This window comes from Hypanus sabinus, chromosome 2 (assembly GCF_030144855.1).
Source record: "Hypanus sabinus isolate sHypSab1 chromosome 2, sHypSab1.hap1, whole genome shotgun sequence".
Classification (NCBI taxonomy): Eukaryota; Metazoa; Chordata; class Chondrichthyes; order Myliobatiformes; family Dasyatidae; genus Hypanus; species Hypanus sabinus.
The window spans coordinates 14,597,262-14,616,772 of NC_082707.1; the positions used below are offsets into that span (position 1 = coordinate 14,597,262).

At 42.1% G+C, this 19,511-nt stretch overlaps 1 protein-coding gene across 1 annotated transcript in view; it reads left to right on the forward strand.

Moving 5' to 3' along the window:
- Positions 1–19,511, forward strand: part of LOC132403213 (extracellular calcium-sensing receptor-like) — a 38,075-nt gene that overhangs the window by 3,070 nt on the left and 15,494 nt on the right. The window contains exons 2-4 of the mRNA XM_059986602.1: positions 6,419–6,710; positions 10,863–11,239; positions 11,315–11,699. Coding sequence (XP_059842585.1) covers positions 6,419–6,710; positions 10,863–11,239; positions 11,315–11,699 — 1,054 coding nt within the window. The remainder of the gene's footprint in view (positions 1–6,418; positions 6,711–10,862; positions 11,240–11,314; positions 11,700–19,511) is intronic.

Consider the following 19,511-nt stretch of genomic DNA (forward strand, 5'->3'; position numbering starts at 1 on the left):
CACGTTTACCACCTGCTGACAATCTGACAGGAAGTCCAGGATCCAGCTACATAAGGCAGGGTGAATGCCGAGGTCTCCGAACTTGTTGAGCCTGGAGGGAATTATGATGTTGAATGCTGAACTGTAGTCCAAGAACAGCATTCTCACATAAGTATCGTTCTTCTCCAGATGTGTAAGGACAGTATGTAGATTAGTGGCTATTGTGTCATCTGTTGATCGGTTGTGTCAGTAGGTGAATTGTAGGGGGTTGATAGCAAGCTGCAGATGTAATCTTTGACCAACCTCTCAAAGCATTTGCTTATTATTGAGGTGAGTGTGACAGTGTGCCAGTTGTTCAGACATGTTACCTTGATCTTTTTAGGTAAAGGAACAATGGTGGATGTTTTGAAACAGGAGGGCCCTCTACACTGGGAGAGGGAGAGATTAAAAATGTCTGCAAACATACCTGCCAGATATGCCATGCAAACTCTGAGTACCCACCCTGGGATGCAGTCCGGTCCCGTAGCCTTGAAATACCTGCGTACTTTGGCCTCAGAGATGTCCAAGGCACAGGTTGCTTCGGCAGCTTTCCTCAGGGTCTCAGTGTTGGCAACATCGAATAGAGCGTAAAAAAGATTTAGCTCACCTGGGAGAGAGGCAACGATATAGGAAACTCCCCTGTGTTAGCTTTGAAGTCTGTGATGGTGTGCGGACATTGCCATAGGCTGCGTGTGTTGTTGGTGGAGAGTTGTGTCTACAGCACTTTCAAAGACTCTACAACTCATGGTCTCAGTATTAGTTATTTATTATTGTTTTGTACTTGCATTTTTGTTGTCTTTTGCATATGGGTTGCTTGTCAGTCTTTTTGAATAGTTTTTCACTGATTCTATGGTTATACTTCTTTTACTGTCAAAAACAGTTCCCTTCCCCAAGCAATAAGGCTGATCAACATCTCCAGCCATTATATGACCCTTACCCCCTCCCCTTAAAAAAAAAATAAAAAAACATCTCCAGCCATTAACTCACCCCACCACTACTTTATCATTTCCTAACAGGGTCATCATATGTACAGACACTCCTGTGTCTAGAACCACCTTATGGACATACAATCAATCTATGTATAAAAGCTAACTCATGTATTCGTATTTATTGTGATTTTTATTATTATTTTGTTCTTTATCTTGTGCTTCTTTTTGTTCTGCTCCAGATTTGGAGTTTCAACTATTCCATTCTCCTTTATGCTTATGTACTAGAAATGACATTAAACAGTCTCGAATTTTGAATCTTGAAAATTAATCTCATTATATTAGTATATGGTGACAGTTACGCACTTTGATAACAAATTTACTTTGAACTTTGATAATAACAGAAAATGCTGAAAACATTCAACAAATTAAGCAGTTTCTGTGAAAAATGAAGCAGGGGTAACATTTCGGGTAGACGGTCTTTCATGAGAACAAAGAGAAAGAAACAACAATTTGTTATTCTGTTTCAGAGTGTGGGGAGGGATGGACTTTACAAAGGGATGGGATTGAGGTGCAATGAGTATTTACAGCATTCTCTCTTATTTTAAATAAATTCACTCTCGTGCACAGTGACATCATACAAAAGAAGTTTTAACAATTGACATCGTGATTTAATTATGAGCTTTGCAAAATTATGGCTTAATTAAGTTAACTAAGGTACGCAGGAAATGGGTCCCAAAAACTGTAAATAATTAGTGAATTTAAAAGGGAAAAATATAGTGAGAACACTTCCCACTTTCACTCATGATCTTAATATAATAGTTGCAAATGGATAGTGAGCGTAGAACAGTACAGGCTCTTCGGCCCATGATGATATACCAACCCAATTAAATTAGTAATCAAGTGGTCAATTAAACTAATCTCTTCTGTTGTTGTTCAGACCAAACATCAGAATGGGAGAAGAAATGTGATCTAAGTAACTTTGACTGTGGAATGATTGTTGGTGTCAGATGGGGTGGTTTGAGGGGTCAGACGAGAATGGCCAGACTAGTTGAAGCTGACAAATGTTAATAATTCAAATAACCACTTGTTATAATAGTGATGTGCAGAAGAGCATCTCTGAAGTACGATGTCGAATCTTGAAGAGGATGGGCTACAAAATCAGAAGACCATGAGCATGCACTGAGTAGTCACTGTATTAGGCACAGGAGGTATCCAGTAAAGTGGCCACTGAGTGTATGTTTTCAGCACTTGAGAGTGAAATGATCTGGTAATCAATACGAATTGAATCATGTACTGAGGTATTTTGCATGCAGTCCATACAGATCACTTCTCCCATCAGTGCACCAAGGTTGTGCAATGGAAAACCATAAGGGTGCAGAATAAAGTGTTACACTCACAGAGAATGTGCAGTGCAGGTAGATAATAAGGTTTAAGATTATGAGGTCAAAAGTCCATTTTATTGCTCTAGACATCTGTTCAGTAGTCTGATAAGGACAAATTCTACACTGTTCTTGAGCCTGGTGGTACATGCCTTCAGGATCTTGTATCTTCTGTTGAATGGGAAGAGAGAGAAGAGAACACATCCAGAGTGGGAGGAGTACCTGATTATTTAGCCATTTTGCTAAGGTAGCAAGAAGTGTCAATAGCATCCATGGAGGGCACTCTGGTGCTGAGTTGTATCCATTATTCTCTGCAGTTCCTTGCAGTCCTACGCAAGCGTAGTTGCATAGCAAGCTATGGTGCATCTTGGCTAGGATGCTTTCTGAGGCTCTGCATTGGTTGGGGTCGACCATGGATGTTGCGTCCCAGCAGTCAACATGATATGTACAGCAAACTCCCCCTTTCCATACAGCTGAAGAATCCTAGGGAACAGCAGAGACCAATGCATTTCAGCAACAGCAGTGCTGCAGGAGTTACCAGTCACTGTTGAACTCAAAGTAGGACTGCCGTAGGGACTCCAGCTCTGGATTTTTCCTCAGGGTTTACTCTCAAACCCTTTCCCATGAGTGGGTATAGCTACAAGGCAGAGGAGGTTTGAGATCAGAGTTTTCCTTCTCCTAGATGAGCTGCCAACCATGGCTGATGAACCCCATCTGCCTGAGACAGCTAGTTTATGGTGCCAGTAACCCACCTTTACCCCTTCTCTTGTCAGTAGAAAAGGTTCCACCAGGCTTAATAGCTAAGCCACACCTGAAGGTCAGGAGCTGGACGGTTGTTAGAGGGTATTTGAGGTGCACGCCATTGGGAACATCTAATTGCTTCAGGTAGATGGGGGCTCATTAGATGGGAATATTTAATAGATAGTGGGAGATTATTCCCACTACCACCCTTAGGTTAATGATGAATTCATCTCTCTCTTCTTAGGATTTAGATGTGGGGCATTGCAGATATATGCAAACTATTGTCATCAAAATGACCTATCTATGAGACTAGCTATTAAAATCTTTATAGGTCCTGTTATCTTTAATTGTTTGAAAGACAGAAGATTTCACCACAGAAATGAATAGTTGGCATTTTGGGTTGCGACCCTTTACTTGCACTGAAAGATGATGGCATCATTCAGTCCAGGTGATGGGTCCCAATTTGGAACATCAACTGTCTATTTCCCTCCACAGATGCTGCCTGACCTGCTGTGTTCCCCCAGCTATTTTGTGCATTGTTTTAGATTCCAGCATCTGCAGTCACTTGTGTCTCTGAAGTTTTATCAGCTATTTCCACGTTAAATTAATTATAATGCACTATTTGTCAAACTTAATTTGATAATCTTGAGAAAATGTGTCAGGAATACGTTGCAAGTGAGGGACCAATGAAACAGCCCTTTGAAAGAGTTGACTCAGACTCTATGATCCAATTGGCCAATCTGTGGTCCTTGATGACATTGTACTGCTCATGGACTGTTTGTCCCACTCCCCTCAGGGAACAGACTATACAGCATCCACAGCAGCACCACTAGACTCCAAAACAGTTACTTCTCCCAGGCCATCAGGCTGATCAACACCTCCACCGCTAACCAACCCCACTGACCCCCAGCTTTAGTCACATCAATACTCCTGTCATTTTGTGCTTTTACTCCACACCTCATACCTACACTGATACAGTCACTGTCCTACTGTGTTTTCATATGCCCTGCTGCTACCTAGAGTAACAGTTCTTTTTGCCAGGTAACTTTTTTCATTTTATCATTTCCCATCAGAGACAGCTTATGAACAGGTACACCTGCACCTAGCGTCACTTTATGTACATACATTTGCTCTGTATACATAAACTTATGTGTGTACAGCCACACTCAGTCAGTTTCTTGTTTTATAGGATTGCTTTTATATTTATAATTATTTTGTTCTTTATACTTATTGTGTATACTTATGCTGCATTGGATCAGTGTAACAGTTATTTTGTTCTCCTTTGCTCTTAAGTAGTGATGAATGACAATAACCAATCTTGAATGTTGAATCTTGAAAAGACTCTTCTATGATAAGATGGACTTTTGACCTCACAATCTACAATGTCATGTCTTTTCACTTTATTGTCTGCCTGCACTGCACTTTCTCTGTAAATGTAACACTTTATTCTACATCTTGCTATTGTATCTCCATTGTACTACTGTACCTCAATGCACTGTTGTAATGAAATTATCTGTATAGATGGCAAAGATCATTGAGCATTTTGTATGAGGATAGTTTGAGTGAGCTAGAGCTTTTCTCTTTGAAATGTAGGAGGATGCGATGTGACATGATAGAGGTGTACAAGATGATAACAAGGCATAGACCAAATGGATATCACAGATGTAATGTTGAGACTTTAAAACAATGGTGAGGTCTCACTTGGGGTATTTTGAGCAGTTTCAGGCCCCTTATCTTAGGAAGAATGTTCTGAAACTGTAGGGGGTTTCAAAGGAGGTTCACAAAATTGATTCCAGGATTGAAAATGCCATATAAAGAGCATTTGATGGCTCTGGACCTGTATTCACTGGAACCAGAAGAGTAAGGGGTGACCTCATTGAAACCTATCAAATGCTGAAAGGCCTTGATAGAGTGAATGTGCAAAAGCTGGTCCCTGTGGTGGGAGAGCCAGACCAGAGGGCTCAGCCCCAGAATCGAGGCTAAGGAGGAGTTCCTTACCCAGAGAGCGGTGAATCTTTTCCACAGGCAGCTGTGGAGGCTAAGTCTTTATGTACATTTAAGGCAGAGTTTGATAAATTCTTGATTGGACAGATCATGAGGGGATACAGGAAGAAGGCAGGAGAATGGAAAATTTGAAAATTGGATCAAACGATGAAATGGCAGAGCAGACTTGATGGGCCAAGTGGCCTAATTCTGTTCCTATATCTTGTGGTCTTATGGGCAACCAGTGAGTTTTATCCAGCGCAGAAATGGCTAATACAAGAGGTCATAATTTTAAGTTGATTGGCAGAAAGTGTAGGGTGGATGTTCTACATGGGTGTGCAGGTGTGCAACAACCGAAATGCTCCCATGCACGTAACCTTTGTTGCCATGCAACTGGAATTTTTTTCCACACAATGTTAACATAAAGTGCTCCAATTTTCTGATATAAAGCTTTCAAACAAAATCAACATTTACTCCTGTTAACATAAAGTGCTGTGCAATTTTCAGGCCATATAAAAATTTGCTGCTCGGAGCAATAGCTGGTTTGTGCAGCTGTTAAAAAAATTAAAGGTGATGTTGGATGTCAGAGGTAAGTTTTTTTTACATAGTGTGGTGGATGTGTGGAATGGGCTGCAGGTAGTGGTGGTAAATGCAGATACATTTGGGACATCTACAAAACTCTTAGATCGGCACATGGATGATAGAAAAATAAGGGGCTATATAGGGCAGAAGAGTTAGATTAATCTTAGAGCAGGTTAAATTGTTGGCACAACATTGTGGGCCAAAGAGCTTGTCCTGTGCTGTAGTGTTCAATGTTCTATGTACAAAAAACTTCTCACTCTATGCTGTTAATGAACTGTATCAATTTATTCAAAGTGCCCAAATCTTCTGACATAAAGCTGTCAAACAAAATCATCATCTACTCAACACACACAAAATGCTGGAGGAACTCAGCAGGTCAGGCAGCATCTATGGCAGTGTCAATGTTTCGGGACAAGATACTTCATCAGGACTGGAGAGAAAAAGATGAGAAGTTGGAGTAAGAAGGTGGGGGGAGGGGATGAGGGAATACAAGGAAGTAGGTGATAGGTGAAACGGGGAGAGGGGAAGGGGTGAAGTAAAGAGCTGAGAAATTTGATTGGTGAAAGAGATGAAGGAAGGGGTGGAGAAGGAGGAATCTGACAGGAAAGGACAGAAAGCCATGGAAGAAAGGGAAGTGAGGGGGGGGAAACACCTGAAGGAGGTGATGGGCAGGTAAAGTATGAGAGGAAAATGGGAATGGGGAATGGTGAAAGAGCAGGGGGAATTACTGTAAGATGAAGAACATCAATTTCTTTTGCTTGTGATTGTTTAACATCTACTCTTTAGTTTCAATTCTAGGTCATTTCGTTGGTTACAGACAATGCTCTTCACTTTACAAGAAATAAATGAAGACCCATCCCTTCTGCCAAACATTACACTGGGCTACAATATTTATGACACATGCACCACTCCAGTGCATTCTATGAGGGCAGCATTAATGTTAGCTGGTGGATCAAATGAAGACATCTCCAATTACAACTGCAAGGGGACCTCATCCATTCCTGTGATTGTTGGAGACTCTGGATCCACCCAGTCACTGGTGGTGGCAAACATAATGTCACCTTTCAAAGTCCCAATGGTAAGATTTGTGTGTGTGTGTGTGTGTGTGTGTGTGTGTGTGTGTGTGTGTGTGTGTGTGTGTTTGTGTTTGTGTATTTTTGTGCATGGGTAATCTTAGAAAGAATAAAAGAATTTGGTCAGGATGATGTAAAGCAACTACTTTTAATATGTAGTCACATATGTGACTGATTCTGGTAAATGAAACTGGGAGTTTTGTTCTTGTCACATACTGTGACAATCTACAGTGAAAATCTTGTACACTGTTCATAGAGATAATTTCATTATAACAGTGTGTTACAAAGCATTACTTACAGAGAAAGTGCAGTGCGGGAGGACAAGAAGGTCATGACAAAATAGATTGTGAGGTCCAGAGTCCAACTTATCACACTGAGGGATCATCCAATATTCTTAAATAATGGGGTCAAAGCTGGCCATGTACTTGATGGTACGAGTTTTCATGTTTCCCTATCTTCTACCCCATGGGAGAGAGGCAAGGGGGAAAGCTCAGGGTGTGTTGGCTATTTTACTAAGGTAGTGTGATGGTGTGCTTCGAAGGTTGGCTGGTTCCTGTGATGCGCTGAACAGTGTTCACAGCCCTTTTGCTGTCACAGGTGGGGAGGTTGCCATCCCAAGCTGTGATACATCTAGATAGGATGCTTTCTATTATGCATCAATAAAAACTGGTCAGGATCAAAACAGACACCAGATTTCTTTAGCCTTCTGAGGAAGGAGATGAGCTGGTGAGCAATTACTTTTAATATGTACTCATTACATACCAACTCTGTCCTTGAGCACATCAACAAGTATGTAGATAGAGTGACATCACAAAAACAAATTAAAGTATTCCCCAACCAGAAACCATGGATGAACAGAGAGGTTCACCTCCTGGTCAAAGCAGATATTCAGCCTTCAGGTCTGGAGACGGGAGGCTTACAGCTCAGTTAGGGCCAACCTGAGGAGAGGAATCTCTCAGGCTAAACACATATACAAACAGAAAATCGAGGAACATTTCAACTCCTCGGACCCCCGGCACATGTGGCATGGCATACAGGTCATTACAGACTTCAAACCAGCTAGTACTGTGCCCCCTCCCAGCTCTGCTTCCCCCCTGGTGAGCTCAACTACCTCTACGCTCACTTTAACCGAGGGTACAAGGAGGTCACCCTCAAAGCAGGCCTCCCACATGGTGAACTGCCTCTCTCACTTTCCACCTCCGATGCTTGCGCCACCCTCAGCAGGGTGAATATATGGAAGGCAGCTGATCCAGATGGAATACTTGGCCGTGTGCTCAGAGTCTGTGCAGGGCAGTTGGCCGGGGTCTTCACGGACATTTTCAATCTGTCCCCACAAGCTTCAAGATCACCACCATCGTGCCAGTGCCGAAGCATTCCTCTGCCACGGGCCTGAATGACTTCTGCCCAGTTATACTCACCCCCATCATTGCAAGGTCCTTTGAGTGGCTGGTTCTATTACATATGGAGTCCTGTCTGTCCACTGCTCTGGACCCCATCAATTTGCCGATCGCACCAACAGGTCAACAGAGGATGCCATCTCCATGGCACTTCACTCTGCCCTGACCCACCTGGACAGACAAAACTCTTATGTCAGAATGCTGTTCATTGATTTTAGTTCGGCATTCAATACTGTGACCCCTCCAAGCTGATTGCTAAACTTCACCAGCTTGGTATCAACTCATCCCTCTGCAATTGGACCTTGGACTTTCTGACTAACGGACCCCAGTCTGTTATGTTAGACAACCTCTCCTCCTCCACTCTCACCCTGAACACCGGCGTGCCTCAAGGCTGTGTGCTGAGCCCTCTTCTGTACTCTCTTTTCACCTATGACTGCGTTCCTGTACATGGTTCTAACTCCATAATCAAGCTTGCAGATGACACCACGGTGGTTAGCCTGATCAGAGGGGATGATGAGACGGCCTACAGGGATGAGGACCGGCACTTGGCCACATGGTGTGCTGACAACAACCTGGCCCTTAACACCCAGAAGACCAAGAAGATCATTATGGACTTCAGGCATGCTAGGAGCCACGCTCACTCCCCATCTACATTAACGGAGCTGTAGTGCAGCGTGTATCAAGCTTCAAATTCCTTGGTGTCCACATTTCTGAGGATCTCACCTGGTCTCTGAACTCTTCCATCCTGATCAAAAAGGCACAACAGTGTCTTTATTTCCTGTACAGCATCAAGAAAGCTCACCTCTGTCCCAGGATACTGATGGACTTTTATTGATGTACCATTGAGATCAAACTCACCAGCTGCATCTCAGTGTGGTATGGTAATTGTCTCGTATTGGACTGCAAAGTGCTCCAGCGTGTGGTGAAAACTGCCCAGCAGATTATCGGCACCCAACTGCCCACCATTGAGAACATCTACCATAAAAGCTGCCTGGATGGGGCGAAAAGCATTATCAAGGATGCATCTCACCTTAACCATGGACTTTTTACTCTCCTCCCATCCAGTAGGCGCTACAGGAGCCTCCGCTCCCGCACCAGCAGGATCAGAAAGAGCTTTTTCCCTGAGGGTGTGACCCTGCTGAACCTCACATCACAGCGCTAGGCAATATTGCATCCATATTGTACTGTCTCAGTGCTTTTATATTTGAATGCTGTAGCACTTTTTATTTGCAGTTGTCTTGTAAATAACACTATTCTTTTCATTTCTGGTTAGATGCTAACTGCATTTCATTGGCTTTGTATCTGTACTTGGCACAATGACAATAAAGTTGAATCTAATATAATCTAATTATTGTTGGGCAAATGTGGAACTTATTCAGGTCAATTGGATTGTTATTGCCACATGTATCAAGGTACAGTGAAAAACTTCTCAAAAATTAAGGGGTATAGATTTAGGCTGAAAAGGAAAGATTTAAAAGAGACCTGAGGGTCCACATTTTTATGCAAGTGCAGTAACTATTTGGGATGAGCTGCTAGAGGAAGTGGTTGAGTCAGGTACAATCATTTAAGACTTGAGTAGATAGGTACCTGATCAGGGCTTGGAGGGATATGAGACAAACGTAGGATGTTGGGTCTAGCTGGGTGGCCACTGTTGTCAGCATGGACTGGTTGGGGCAGATTGAGAATGACACACACTGCAGGCTCTGCAGGCTAATGGTGGAGTGAATGCTTATTTAGGGTGGTACCTGGGTGGTTGATCAAGCAGCCCTGCTTTGTTTGGGTGCTGGAGGAAGTCAGCATCTACAAAGGGAAGGTGGCTCATGAAGGTGGCATCTATCATAAGGACCCTCACCACCCTGGATCTGCCTTCTCCTCATTACGACCATCGAGGAGGAGGTACAGGACCCTGAAGACACATACTCAATGTTTTAGGAAGATCTTCTTCCCTTCCGCCACCAGATTTCATGAAAACTACCTCACTATTCTTTTTTTTGCACTCTGTAACTTATAGCGTTTACTTGCCTTGCAACAAAAACTAAGTTTCACAACATACGTTCAGAGGTAATAAACCTGATTCTGATTCTGGCATTGGTGGAGGGAAAGAAATTGTTGAATTTTTCGGTCAAAACTCCATCCATCTCATTTCACCAGTACCATGATTTTATATTAAATATTCAATGTTTCAACACCATATTAAAGTGGAAAATCTGTTTTAATTGTCCTGTAATACATAGAACACTACTGCACTGCAGGCCCTTCAGCCCCTCTAGTCCATGCAGAACTATTGATCTGCCTAGTCCCAATGGCCTGCACCAAGACTATAGCCCTCTATACCCCTCCCATCCATGTACCTATGCAAAGTTTTCTTAAATGTTTAAATTGAATCTTCATCCACCACTTCCTCTAGCAGCTTGTTCCTTACTCTCACCACTTCTGAGTGACAAAGATTCCCCTTAGGTTTCCCTTAAACATTTTACCTTTCACACTTAACCTACGACCTCCAGTTCTTGCCTCACCCAACATCAGTGGAAAAACCCAGCTTGCATTTACCCTGTCTGTACTCTTCAATATTTTGTATACCTTTATGAAATCACCTCTCATTTTCCTATGCTCTAGGGGATGAAGTCTTAACCTGATCAAACTTTCCCTATAACTCAGGCTCTGAAATCCTGATATCATCTTTCTAAATTTTCTCTGTGTTCTTTCAATCTTATTGATACATGAAGAGGTAACTGACATTTCGACATGTGTTTCCACCAGGTTAGCTACTTCTCATCTTGCACCTGCCTCGGCGACAAGAGCGAGTTCCCGGCCTTTTTCCGCACGATACCGAGTGACACTTACCAGGCCCAAGGTATGGCCCGGCTGGTGCACCGATTTGGCTGGACATGGGTGGGTTCAGTGGCCGGTGATGATGACTATGGACGCAATGGCATTCAAGCATTCAGTGATGAAGTCAGAAGGCTGGGGATATGCATTGCCTTTACTGAAATAATTCCAAAAATATACACCAGGCAAAAGATCCTTCAAATTGCAGAGACGATTAAAGCATCGACTGCCAGGGTCATCGTCATTTTTGCCATTGAGGGAGATGCATATCCTTTAATCCAAGAAATCGTGAGACAAAATATCACTGGAAAGCAATGGATAGCGAGTGAGGCCTGGGTCACCTCTGCATTGATAGCAACCAGAGAGAATCTCCCCTCTCTGTCTGGGACAATAGGGTTCGCAATTCGCAGAGGTGAGATTCCGGGCCTGAGGAATTTCCTTCTTGAGGCTCATCCATTCAAAACTCCAAACAATATCTTTGTGAATGAGTTGTGGGAGACGATATTCAGGTGTTCCATTAACAGCTCAGCTGAGCGTAAGGGGCAGGGGGAAGAAATGTCATCCCTAAAGGAATGCACGGGGCTGGAAGAATTAAACAGCACCTACAATATATATTCTGATGTATCAGAATTAAGGATTTCATACAATGTGTATAAGGCTGTGTATGCGATTGCTCACGCCCTTCACAAATTACATACAAACAAAAGTAATGGAGGCCTGTTTGACAATCGGACCTACGCAGACATCTTCAATCTTCAACCATGGCAGGTAATTTTTAAAGTGTGCTCACTGTACTTGGTCCAAAGGGCAGAGAGAATGATGAGAATGATGAGACAAAGGAACAAGTCAGGTTGGAAATTGAAAGGCCAGAATTTAGCTTGTTGATCTTCAAGCTGTTACTACCTGCAGCACCACTGTGCCACCCCAGAGAAACCCCTCTAATAACAGTGTGGTGTTAAAGTCGACTTTATTGTCCAATGCACGAGTACATAGAACTTGACTGCAGCAGCATCACAGGAACATAGCATCACATAAGCGGTATTCACAAGTAAGACATAAGTTATACACAAATTTTATAAAAAAGGACACAATTTGAACAAGGAAGTCCATTTTAGTACAACGTGGTTATATTGAAAAACTGTTGTGATTATGGTTTGGCTAGTTGGTTCAAGAGTCAAATGGTTGAAGGGAAGTCTATGTTCTGGAATGTAATGGTGTAGTATTTTTTATCTCTTGCCTAATGGTAACTGAGAAGGTGGCAAGGCCTAGATGGTGTGGATCTTTGATGAAGGATGAGGCAAAGGCTCCAGTAGATACTATCAAAGGTGGGGAGGGATGTTTTGGGCCAAGTCCTCTACACTTTGCAGGTTCTTATTTGAAAAGGGTGATAAATGCAGAATTGAAGGTGTTATATTTGAATGCATGGAGGATATGGAATAAGGCAGGTGATCTTGTTGTGCAGTTTGAGATTGGCAGATATGAAGTTGTAGGCATCACTGAGTCATGGATAAAAGAAGATTATAGTTGGGAGCTTAATCTCCAAGAATACACCTTATATCGAAAGGACAGGCAGATGGGCAGAGTGGGTGGGATAACTTCGTTGGTAAAAAATGACATCAAATTCTCAGAAAGAGATGACATAAGTTTGGTAGATGTAGAACCCTTGTGGGTAGAGTTAAGAATTTGCAAGGTTAAAAAGATCCTGATGGAAGTTATATATAGTCCCTGAACAGTAGACAGGAAGTAGCATATACATTTTATGGGGAAATAAAAAAATGATATAATAAGTGCAATTTTACGATAGGAGATTTCAATTTTCCGGTAAATTGGGAAAATGTAGTTGGTTCCAGATCTCTAGAGGGAATTTGTAGAATAAGACCATAAGACGATAAGACATAGGAGCAGAATTAGGCCTTTCAGCCCATCGATTCTGATCTGCCATTCTATTATGGCTGATCCCACTTAACCCCATACTCCTGTCTTCTCGCCATATCCATAAATATACCCACAGGCTTGGCCTCCACTGTAGTCTGTGGCAGAACATTCCACAGATTCACTACTCTCTTTTGCTGAAAATAATCCTCCTTACCTCTCACAAACAAGAGAAAATCTGCAGACACTGGAAATCTGAGCAACACACACAAAGTGCTGGAGGAACTCAGCAGGCCAAGCAGCATCTGCCAAAAGAGTGTAGTCGACGTTTTGGGCCGAAACCCTTCAGCAGGACTGGAGAAGAAATGCTGAGGAGTAGATATAAAAGGTGGGGAGAGAGAAACACAAGGTGATAGGTGAAACCTCAAGGGGGAGGGGAAAATGTTTGTTGGTGAGATCCTGTTGGAGACGGCAGAAATTTCAGAGAATTATATGCTGGACGCAAAAGCTGGTGGGGAGGTAGGTGAGAACAAGAGGAACCCTATCCCTGGTAGAATGATGGGTGGGTGGTGCAAGAGTAGACATGCTTGAAATGGAAGAGATGTGGTTGAGAGCAGCATTTTGTATGTGTTCCTCCTTACCTCCATTCTAAAAGGTTGTCTCTCAATTTTGAGGCTGTACCCTCTAGTTCTGGATACCCCCCACCATAGGCAACATCTTCTCCACATCCACCTTATCTAGTCCTTTCAAAATTTGGTAGGTTTCAATGAGACTCCCCCCCACATTCTTCTAAGTTCCAGTGAGTACAGGTCCGAAGATGACAAATGCTCCTCATATGTTAACCCCATTCCTGGAATTATTCTTGTGAACCTCCTCTGGACTCTCTCCAATGACAACACATCCTTTTTGAGATATGGGGCACCAAACTTTTGACAATATTCCAAATGTGGCCTGATTGGTGTCTTATAAAGGCTCAGCATTATCTCCTTGCTTTTATATTCTACTCCCCTTGAAATAAATAACAACACCCCTTTTCCCTTCTTTACCACAGACTCAACCTGTAAATTAATGTTCTGGGAGTCTTGCATGAAGCCTCCTAAGTCCTGCACTTCTGATGTTTGAAACTTTCCCCACTTGGATAATAGTGTGCACTATTATTCCTTTTACCAAAATGCATTACCATACTTTCCCCAACACTGTGTTCCATCTGCCAGTTTTTTGCCCATTCTTCCAATTTGGCTAAGTCCTGCTGCAATCACATTGCCTCCTTAGCACTACCTACCCTTACACCTACCTTCATATCATCTGCAAACAATGCCACAAAGCCATCAATTCCATTATCTACATCATTGACAAACAATGTGAAAATTAGTGTCTCAATACTGACCCCTGAGGAACACCAGTAGTCACTGGCAGCCAATCAGAAAAAAGACCCCTTTAAAAGTCCCCATTCACTGCCTTCTGTCTGTCAGTCATTCCTCTATCCATGCCAGTATCTTTCCTGCAACTCCATAGGATTTTATCTTGTTAAGCAGCCTCATGTGCAGCACTTTAGCAAATGCCTTCTAGAAATCCAAGTAAATGACATCCACTGCCTCTCCTTTGTCCATGCTACTTCTTACTTCCTCAAAGAACTCTAACAGGCAAGATTTCCCTTTACAGAAGCCATGCTGACTTTGACTTATTTTATCATTAGTCTCCAAGTACCCCAAAACCTTATATTTGATAATAGACTCCAACACGTTCCCAACCACTGAGGTGAGGCTAACTGGTTTTTAACTACCTTTCTTTTGCCTTTCTCCCTTCTTCAAGAGTGGAGTGACATTTGTAATCTTCCAGTCTTCCATGACCATGCCAGAATCAAGTGATTCTTGAAAGATCATGACCAATGCATCCATTATCTCTTCAGCAACCTCTCTCAGGACTCTGGGATGTCCATCTGGTCTAGTGACTTATCCACCTGAAGACATTTGAGTTTGCCTAGCACTTTTTCCTTTGTAATAACAATGGCACTCATTCCTTCTTCCTGACACTTACAGACCTCTGGCACACTGCTGGTGTCTTCCCCAGTGAAGACAGATGCAAAGTTCCCATTAAGTACCCATTGCAAGATGCTAAGTACCCATTACTTTTCAACACCATAAATCAGTGGGTTGCTTTGTTATATCTCCCCTCTCACTGTGAAATGGGGACACTTCCTTTTCCCTTATTAGAGAGAGAGAAAGCCTGTGGTATGTCGAATTACCGGGTGAACAAGTAGTCTTTGGGGTACTGCAAGTCTGTGTTTTTATTAATGCTTTGCTGCATGCTTGAGTGCTTGGTGGGGGCTGCTGATGCTTTTTTGATTGTGGGGGACTTTGTTGTGCTGCTGCTAATGCATGACAGATGGGAGTTGGATGGAGCTTTGGGGTTCTAACATTTAACTGTCATTCATTCTTTGGGGCCCTCCTTTGTTTTTGTGGAAGTTTGCAAAGAAAAAGACTTTTAGGATGTATATTGTATACATTTCTCTGACATTAAATTTATCTATTGAAACCTATTAAAGTTCATCTGACATTTCTTTGTCCCCCATTACTACCTCACCAGCATCATTTTCCAGTGATCCAATATCAACTCTTACCTCCCTTTTACTCTTTATATAATTGGAAAATAATCTTTAGTATCCTGTTTTATATTATTGGCTAGTTTGCCTTCATATTTTATCTTTTCCCGTCTTATAGCTTTTTTAGCAAAACACACAAAATGCTGGAGGAACTCAACAGGCCAGAGTGAAGTCGACTTTATGGGCCAAAACAGTTCAGCAGGACTGGAGAAAAAAAAAGATGAGGAGTTTATTTAAAACCTTTTGTTGGATTTTAAAAGCTTCCTAATCACCCAACTTCCCACTCACTTTTGCTACTTTCTCTGCCCCTTCCTTGGCTTTTATGCAGTTGTTAACTTCACTTGTCAGCCATGGTTGCCTACCCTGCCATTTGAGAACATCTTCCTCAATGCGACATATCTATCCTGCGCCTTGTAAGCTATTCCCAGAAACTTCAGCCATCTCTGCTCTGCTGTCATCCCCACCAGTATCCTTCTCCAATCCACCTGGGAAAGCTCCTCTCTCATATTCCAGTAATTTCCTTTTGATTGTCCACCCCCCAGCAGTACTCAAAATGGAGTGTTTATTGTTGAGGGGAATGGCCACATAGGTGCTCTACACTATCTGACACCTATGTGTCTCCACTATCTGAATGGTTAGGAGACAGCTTTTATGAGCAGCTTGTGGTTGAACCCACTAGGGGAAATGGCAATTCTGAATTGGCTGTTGTGTAATGAACCAGATTTGATTAGGGAGCAAAAGTTAAAGGAACACAAGAGAAAGTGATCATATTATGATAGAATTCACTTTGCAGTTTGAGAGTGAGAAGATAAAGTCAGATGTGTCCGTATTAATGTGGAGTAAAGGGAATTACAGAGGCATGAGAAAGGAGCTGAACAAAGTTGGTTGGAAGGGGAAACTAGCAGGGATGATGGCAGAAAAGCAATGGATGGAGTTCTGGGAGCAATTTGGAAGGTGCAGTATAAATACATCACAAAAATGAAGAAGTATTCTAAAGGGAGGATGAGGCATCCATGGGTGACAAGTAAAGTTAAAGACAGCATAAAGGCAAAAGAGAGAGCGTATAACATAGCTAAAAATAGTGGGAAGTTAGAGGATTGGGAAGCTTTTGAAAACCAACAGAAGGCAACAGAATCACCCACAAGGAGGCAATTTATGAAATTCAAAGGCCAGCTAACCAAAGAGGATTGGGAAGAGAATTTATAAAGAATAAAAAAAGAGGCAAGAATAGATATAATGCTGGAAAATGACATTGGAGAGGCAGTAATGGGGGACCAAGAAATGGCAGACAAACTTTATAAGTTTTTTGTTCCAGTCTTCTCTGTGGAATATACAAGCAGTTTGTCAGAAATTTGAGAGTGTTGGGGGGCAGAAACGAGTGTAGTTGCTATTACTAAGGAGAAGGTGCTTGGGAAGCTGAAAGGTCTGAAGGTAGATAAGTGACTTGGACCACATGGGTTTTGAAAGTGGTAACTCAAGAGATTGTGGAGGCAGTAGTAATGATCTTTCAAGAATAGAAAGGTTCTGGAATGGTTCAGGAGGAGTGAAACATTGAAAATGTCACTCACTCTTTAGGAAAGGAGGGAGGCCAAAGAAAGGAAATTATAGGCCAATTGCCCTGACTTCAGTGGTTGGGATGATGATGGAGTCCTTTGTTAAGAATGAGATTTTGGGGTATTTGGAGGCCTGTGACAAAACAGACCAAAGTCAGCATGGCTTCCTGAAGGGGAAATCTTACCTGACAAATCTGTTGGAATTCTTTGAAGAAATAGAAGGCAGGGTATACAAAAGAAGTAAGTGGATATTGTTTACTTGGATTTTAAGAAGGCATTTGACAAAGTGCCACATATGAGGCTGCTTAACAAGATAAGAACTTAAGGTATTACAGGAAAGATGTGTAGCATCTGTGCCCCCAATTTACCTCCATTCGCCTAGGGTGAACCACCGTTGCCCCGCCAACAGTGTAATGCTTTGGTGTAAATACGGTTTAATGTCCCCCCAGTTCATGCTTGCAACACAAATACCAGACAATACACCAAAGGTGAGTAAATAATTACAACTTTATAGTTATTTCTTAGTGATGGGTTAACAGAAACAGATAACCTAAAGGCGCCAAATCAGTAAGTTTATCAGTTTGTGCACATAATATCTTAATATGTTGGAGCTCATGCCTCTGGTTCCATCCATAATGACCTTCCGAGGCTTCGGCCACCCTCTGAACTGCTGACGTCCACTATCCGCCGCACTGGAACAGCTGTCCACTCCTCACACGTCCGTCCTCCTCACTGGCCTCCTGAAAAAGACTGTGAGCTCCCACTCAGCTCACACATACAAGATAGAATAACAATTCTCCATTGGTTAGTTCCCCCTTATCTGCAGTCATAATCCAAACATTCCAGATACAAAAACCCATTACAGCATTAAGTGACATTACAGAGAAGCCATTTTGTTAGCCTGAACAGATAATGCCACAGTTAATGGTACTGAGAGCCCTACAGATGCTTGTATGGATAAATGATTGGCTGACTGGCAGGAGGCAAAGAGTGGGAGAAAAAAGGGCCTTTTCTGGTTAGTAGCTAGTGACTATGGTGTACTGCAGGGATTTGTGTTTGGACCACTTCTTTTCATGTCATGTATCAAAATTTCGATGATGGAATTGATGGCAATGTGGCCAAGTTTACAGACAAGGCAATGGTAGGTGGAGGGGCTGGTAGTGTTGAGGAATCAGGGAATCTGCTGAAGGACTTGGACAGATTGGGAGATGGTAAAGAAGTGACAAATGGAATATAGTGTAGGGAAATGTCTGTTCATGCACTTTGGTGGAAGGAATAAATGCATAGCCCATTTTCTGAACTGGGAAGAAAATTTAAAAAAAATAGAGGTTCAAAGGGAATTGGGAGCCCTTGTGTAGAATTTCCTAAAGATTAACTTGCAGGTTGAGTCAGTGGTAAGGAAGGCAAATGCAATGTTAGCATTCGTTTCTTAGGACTAGAATATAAGAGCAAGGATTTGATGCCGAGGGTTAATAAGAATCTGATCGTACTGCACCTGAAGTATTCTGAGCAGTTTTGGTCTCTCTGTTGAAGAAAAAGCATTGGAGAAACTCCAGTGGAGGTTCATGAGAATGATTCTGGGAATGAAATGGTTAGCGTATGAAGAGTGTTTGAGGGCTGTAATTACTGGAGCCTAGAAGAATTAGGGGGCACCTCATTGAAACCTATTGGATATTGAAAGGTCTTGATAGAATGGATATGGAGGGTATGTTTCCTATCGTGGGTAAGTATAGGACCAGAGGGCACAGCTTCAGAGTAGAGAGACTTCCATTTAGAATGAGGACTCTTCATCTTATATTCTTGTTATTTATTGCTCATTTATTTATCATTAATACTTCCTTATTTTTGTATTTGCACAATTTGTGTCTTCTGCACACTGGTTGAACACTTAAGATGGTGCTGTCTTTCATTGATTCTATTATGGTTATTATTCTATTATGGAATTACTGAGTAAGGATGCAAGAAAAATGAATATTAGGGTTGAGATAATAAACTTACTTTGATTTTGACTTTGATGAGAAGGGATTTCTTTAGCCAGAGGGTGGTGAATCTGTGCAATTCATTGTGTATATTTAAAACTGGTTGATAGAGTCTTGGTTAGTCAGGACGTCAAGAAGTTAGGAGAGTGTGGCTGAGAGGGATAATAAATCAGCCATGATGGAATGATGGAGCAGACTTGATCTGCTCTTTCTTCTAGTGTTCTGGTCTTATTCATAGTAATATGGAGTTAGCAAGAATGTAGGTGTGAACGAATATACTGTAGATTAATATAAGGAAAGATGGATAAACAGGTGTAGGCAAAAGGAAGAAGCTTACCAGCGTGAGGGATTTCTTGTGTATCAGCACGGAAATATATCACTTTGTCCAACTGTGAGTTCCCTAAAGTTCTGTGAATGGCTGTAGAACTGATAGGATGTGAGATCATGAATTGACAAAACTGAATAAGTGGGACAACACACACAAGGTTTGGAGGAACTCAGCAGGTTAAGCTGCAGCTATGGAGAGGAATAAATAGTCAACATTTCAGGCTGAGGCTCTTCAACAGGACTGGAA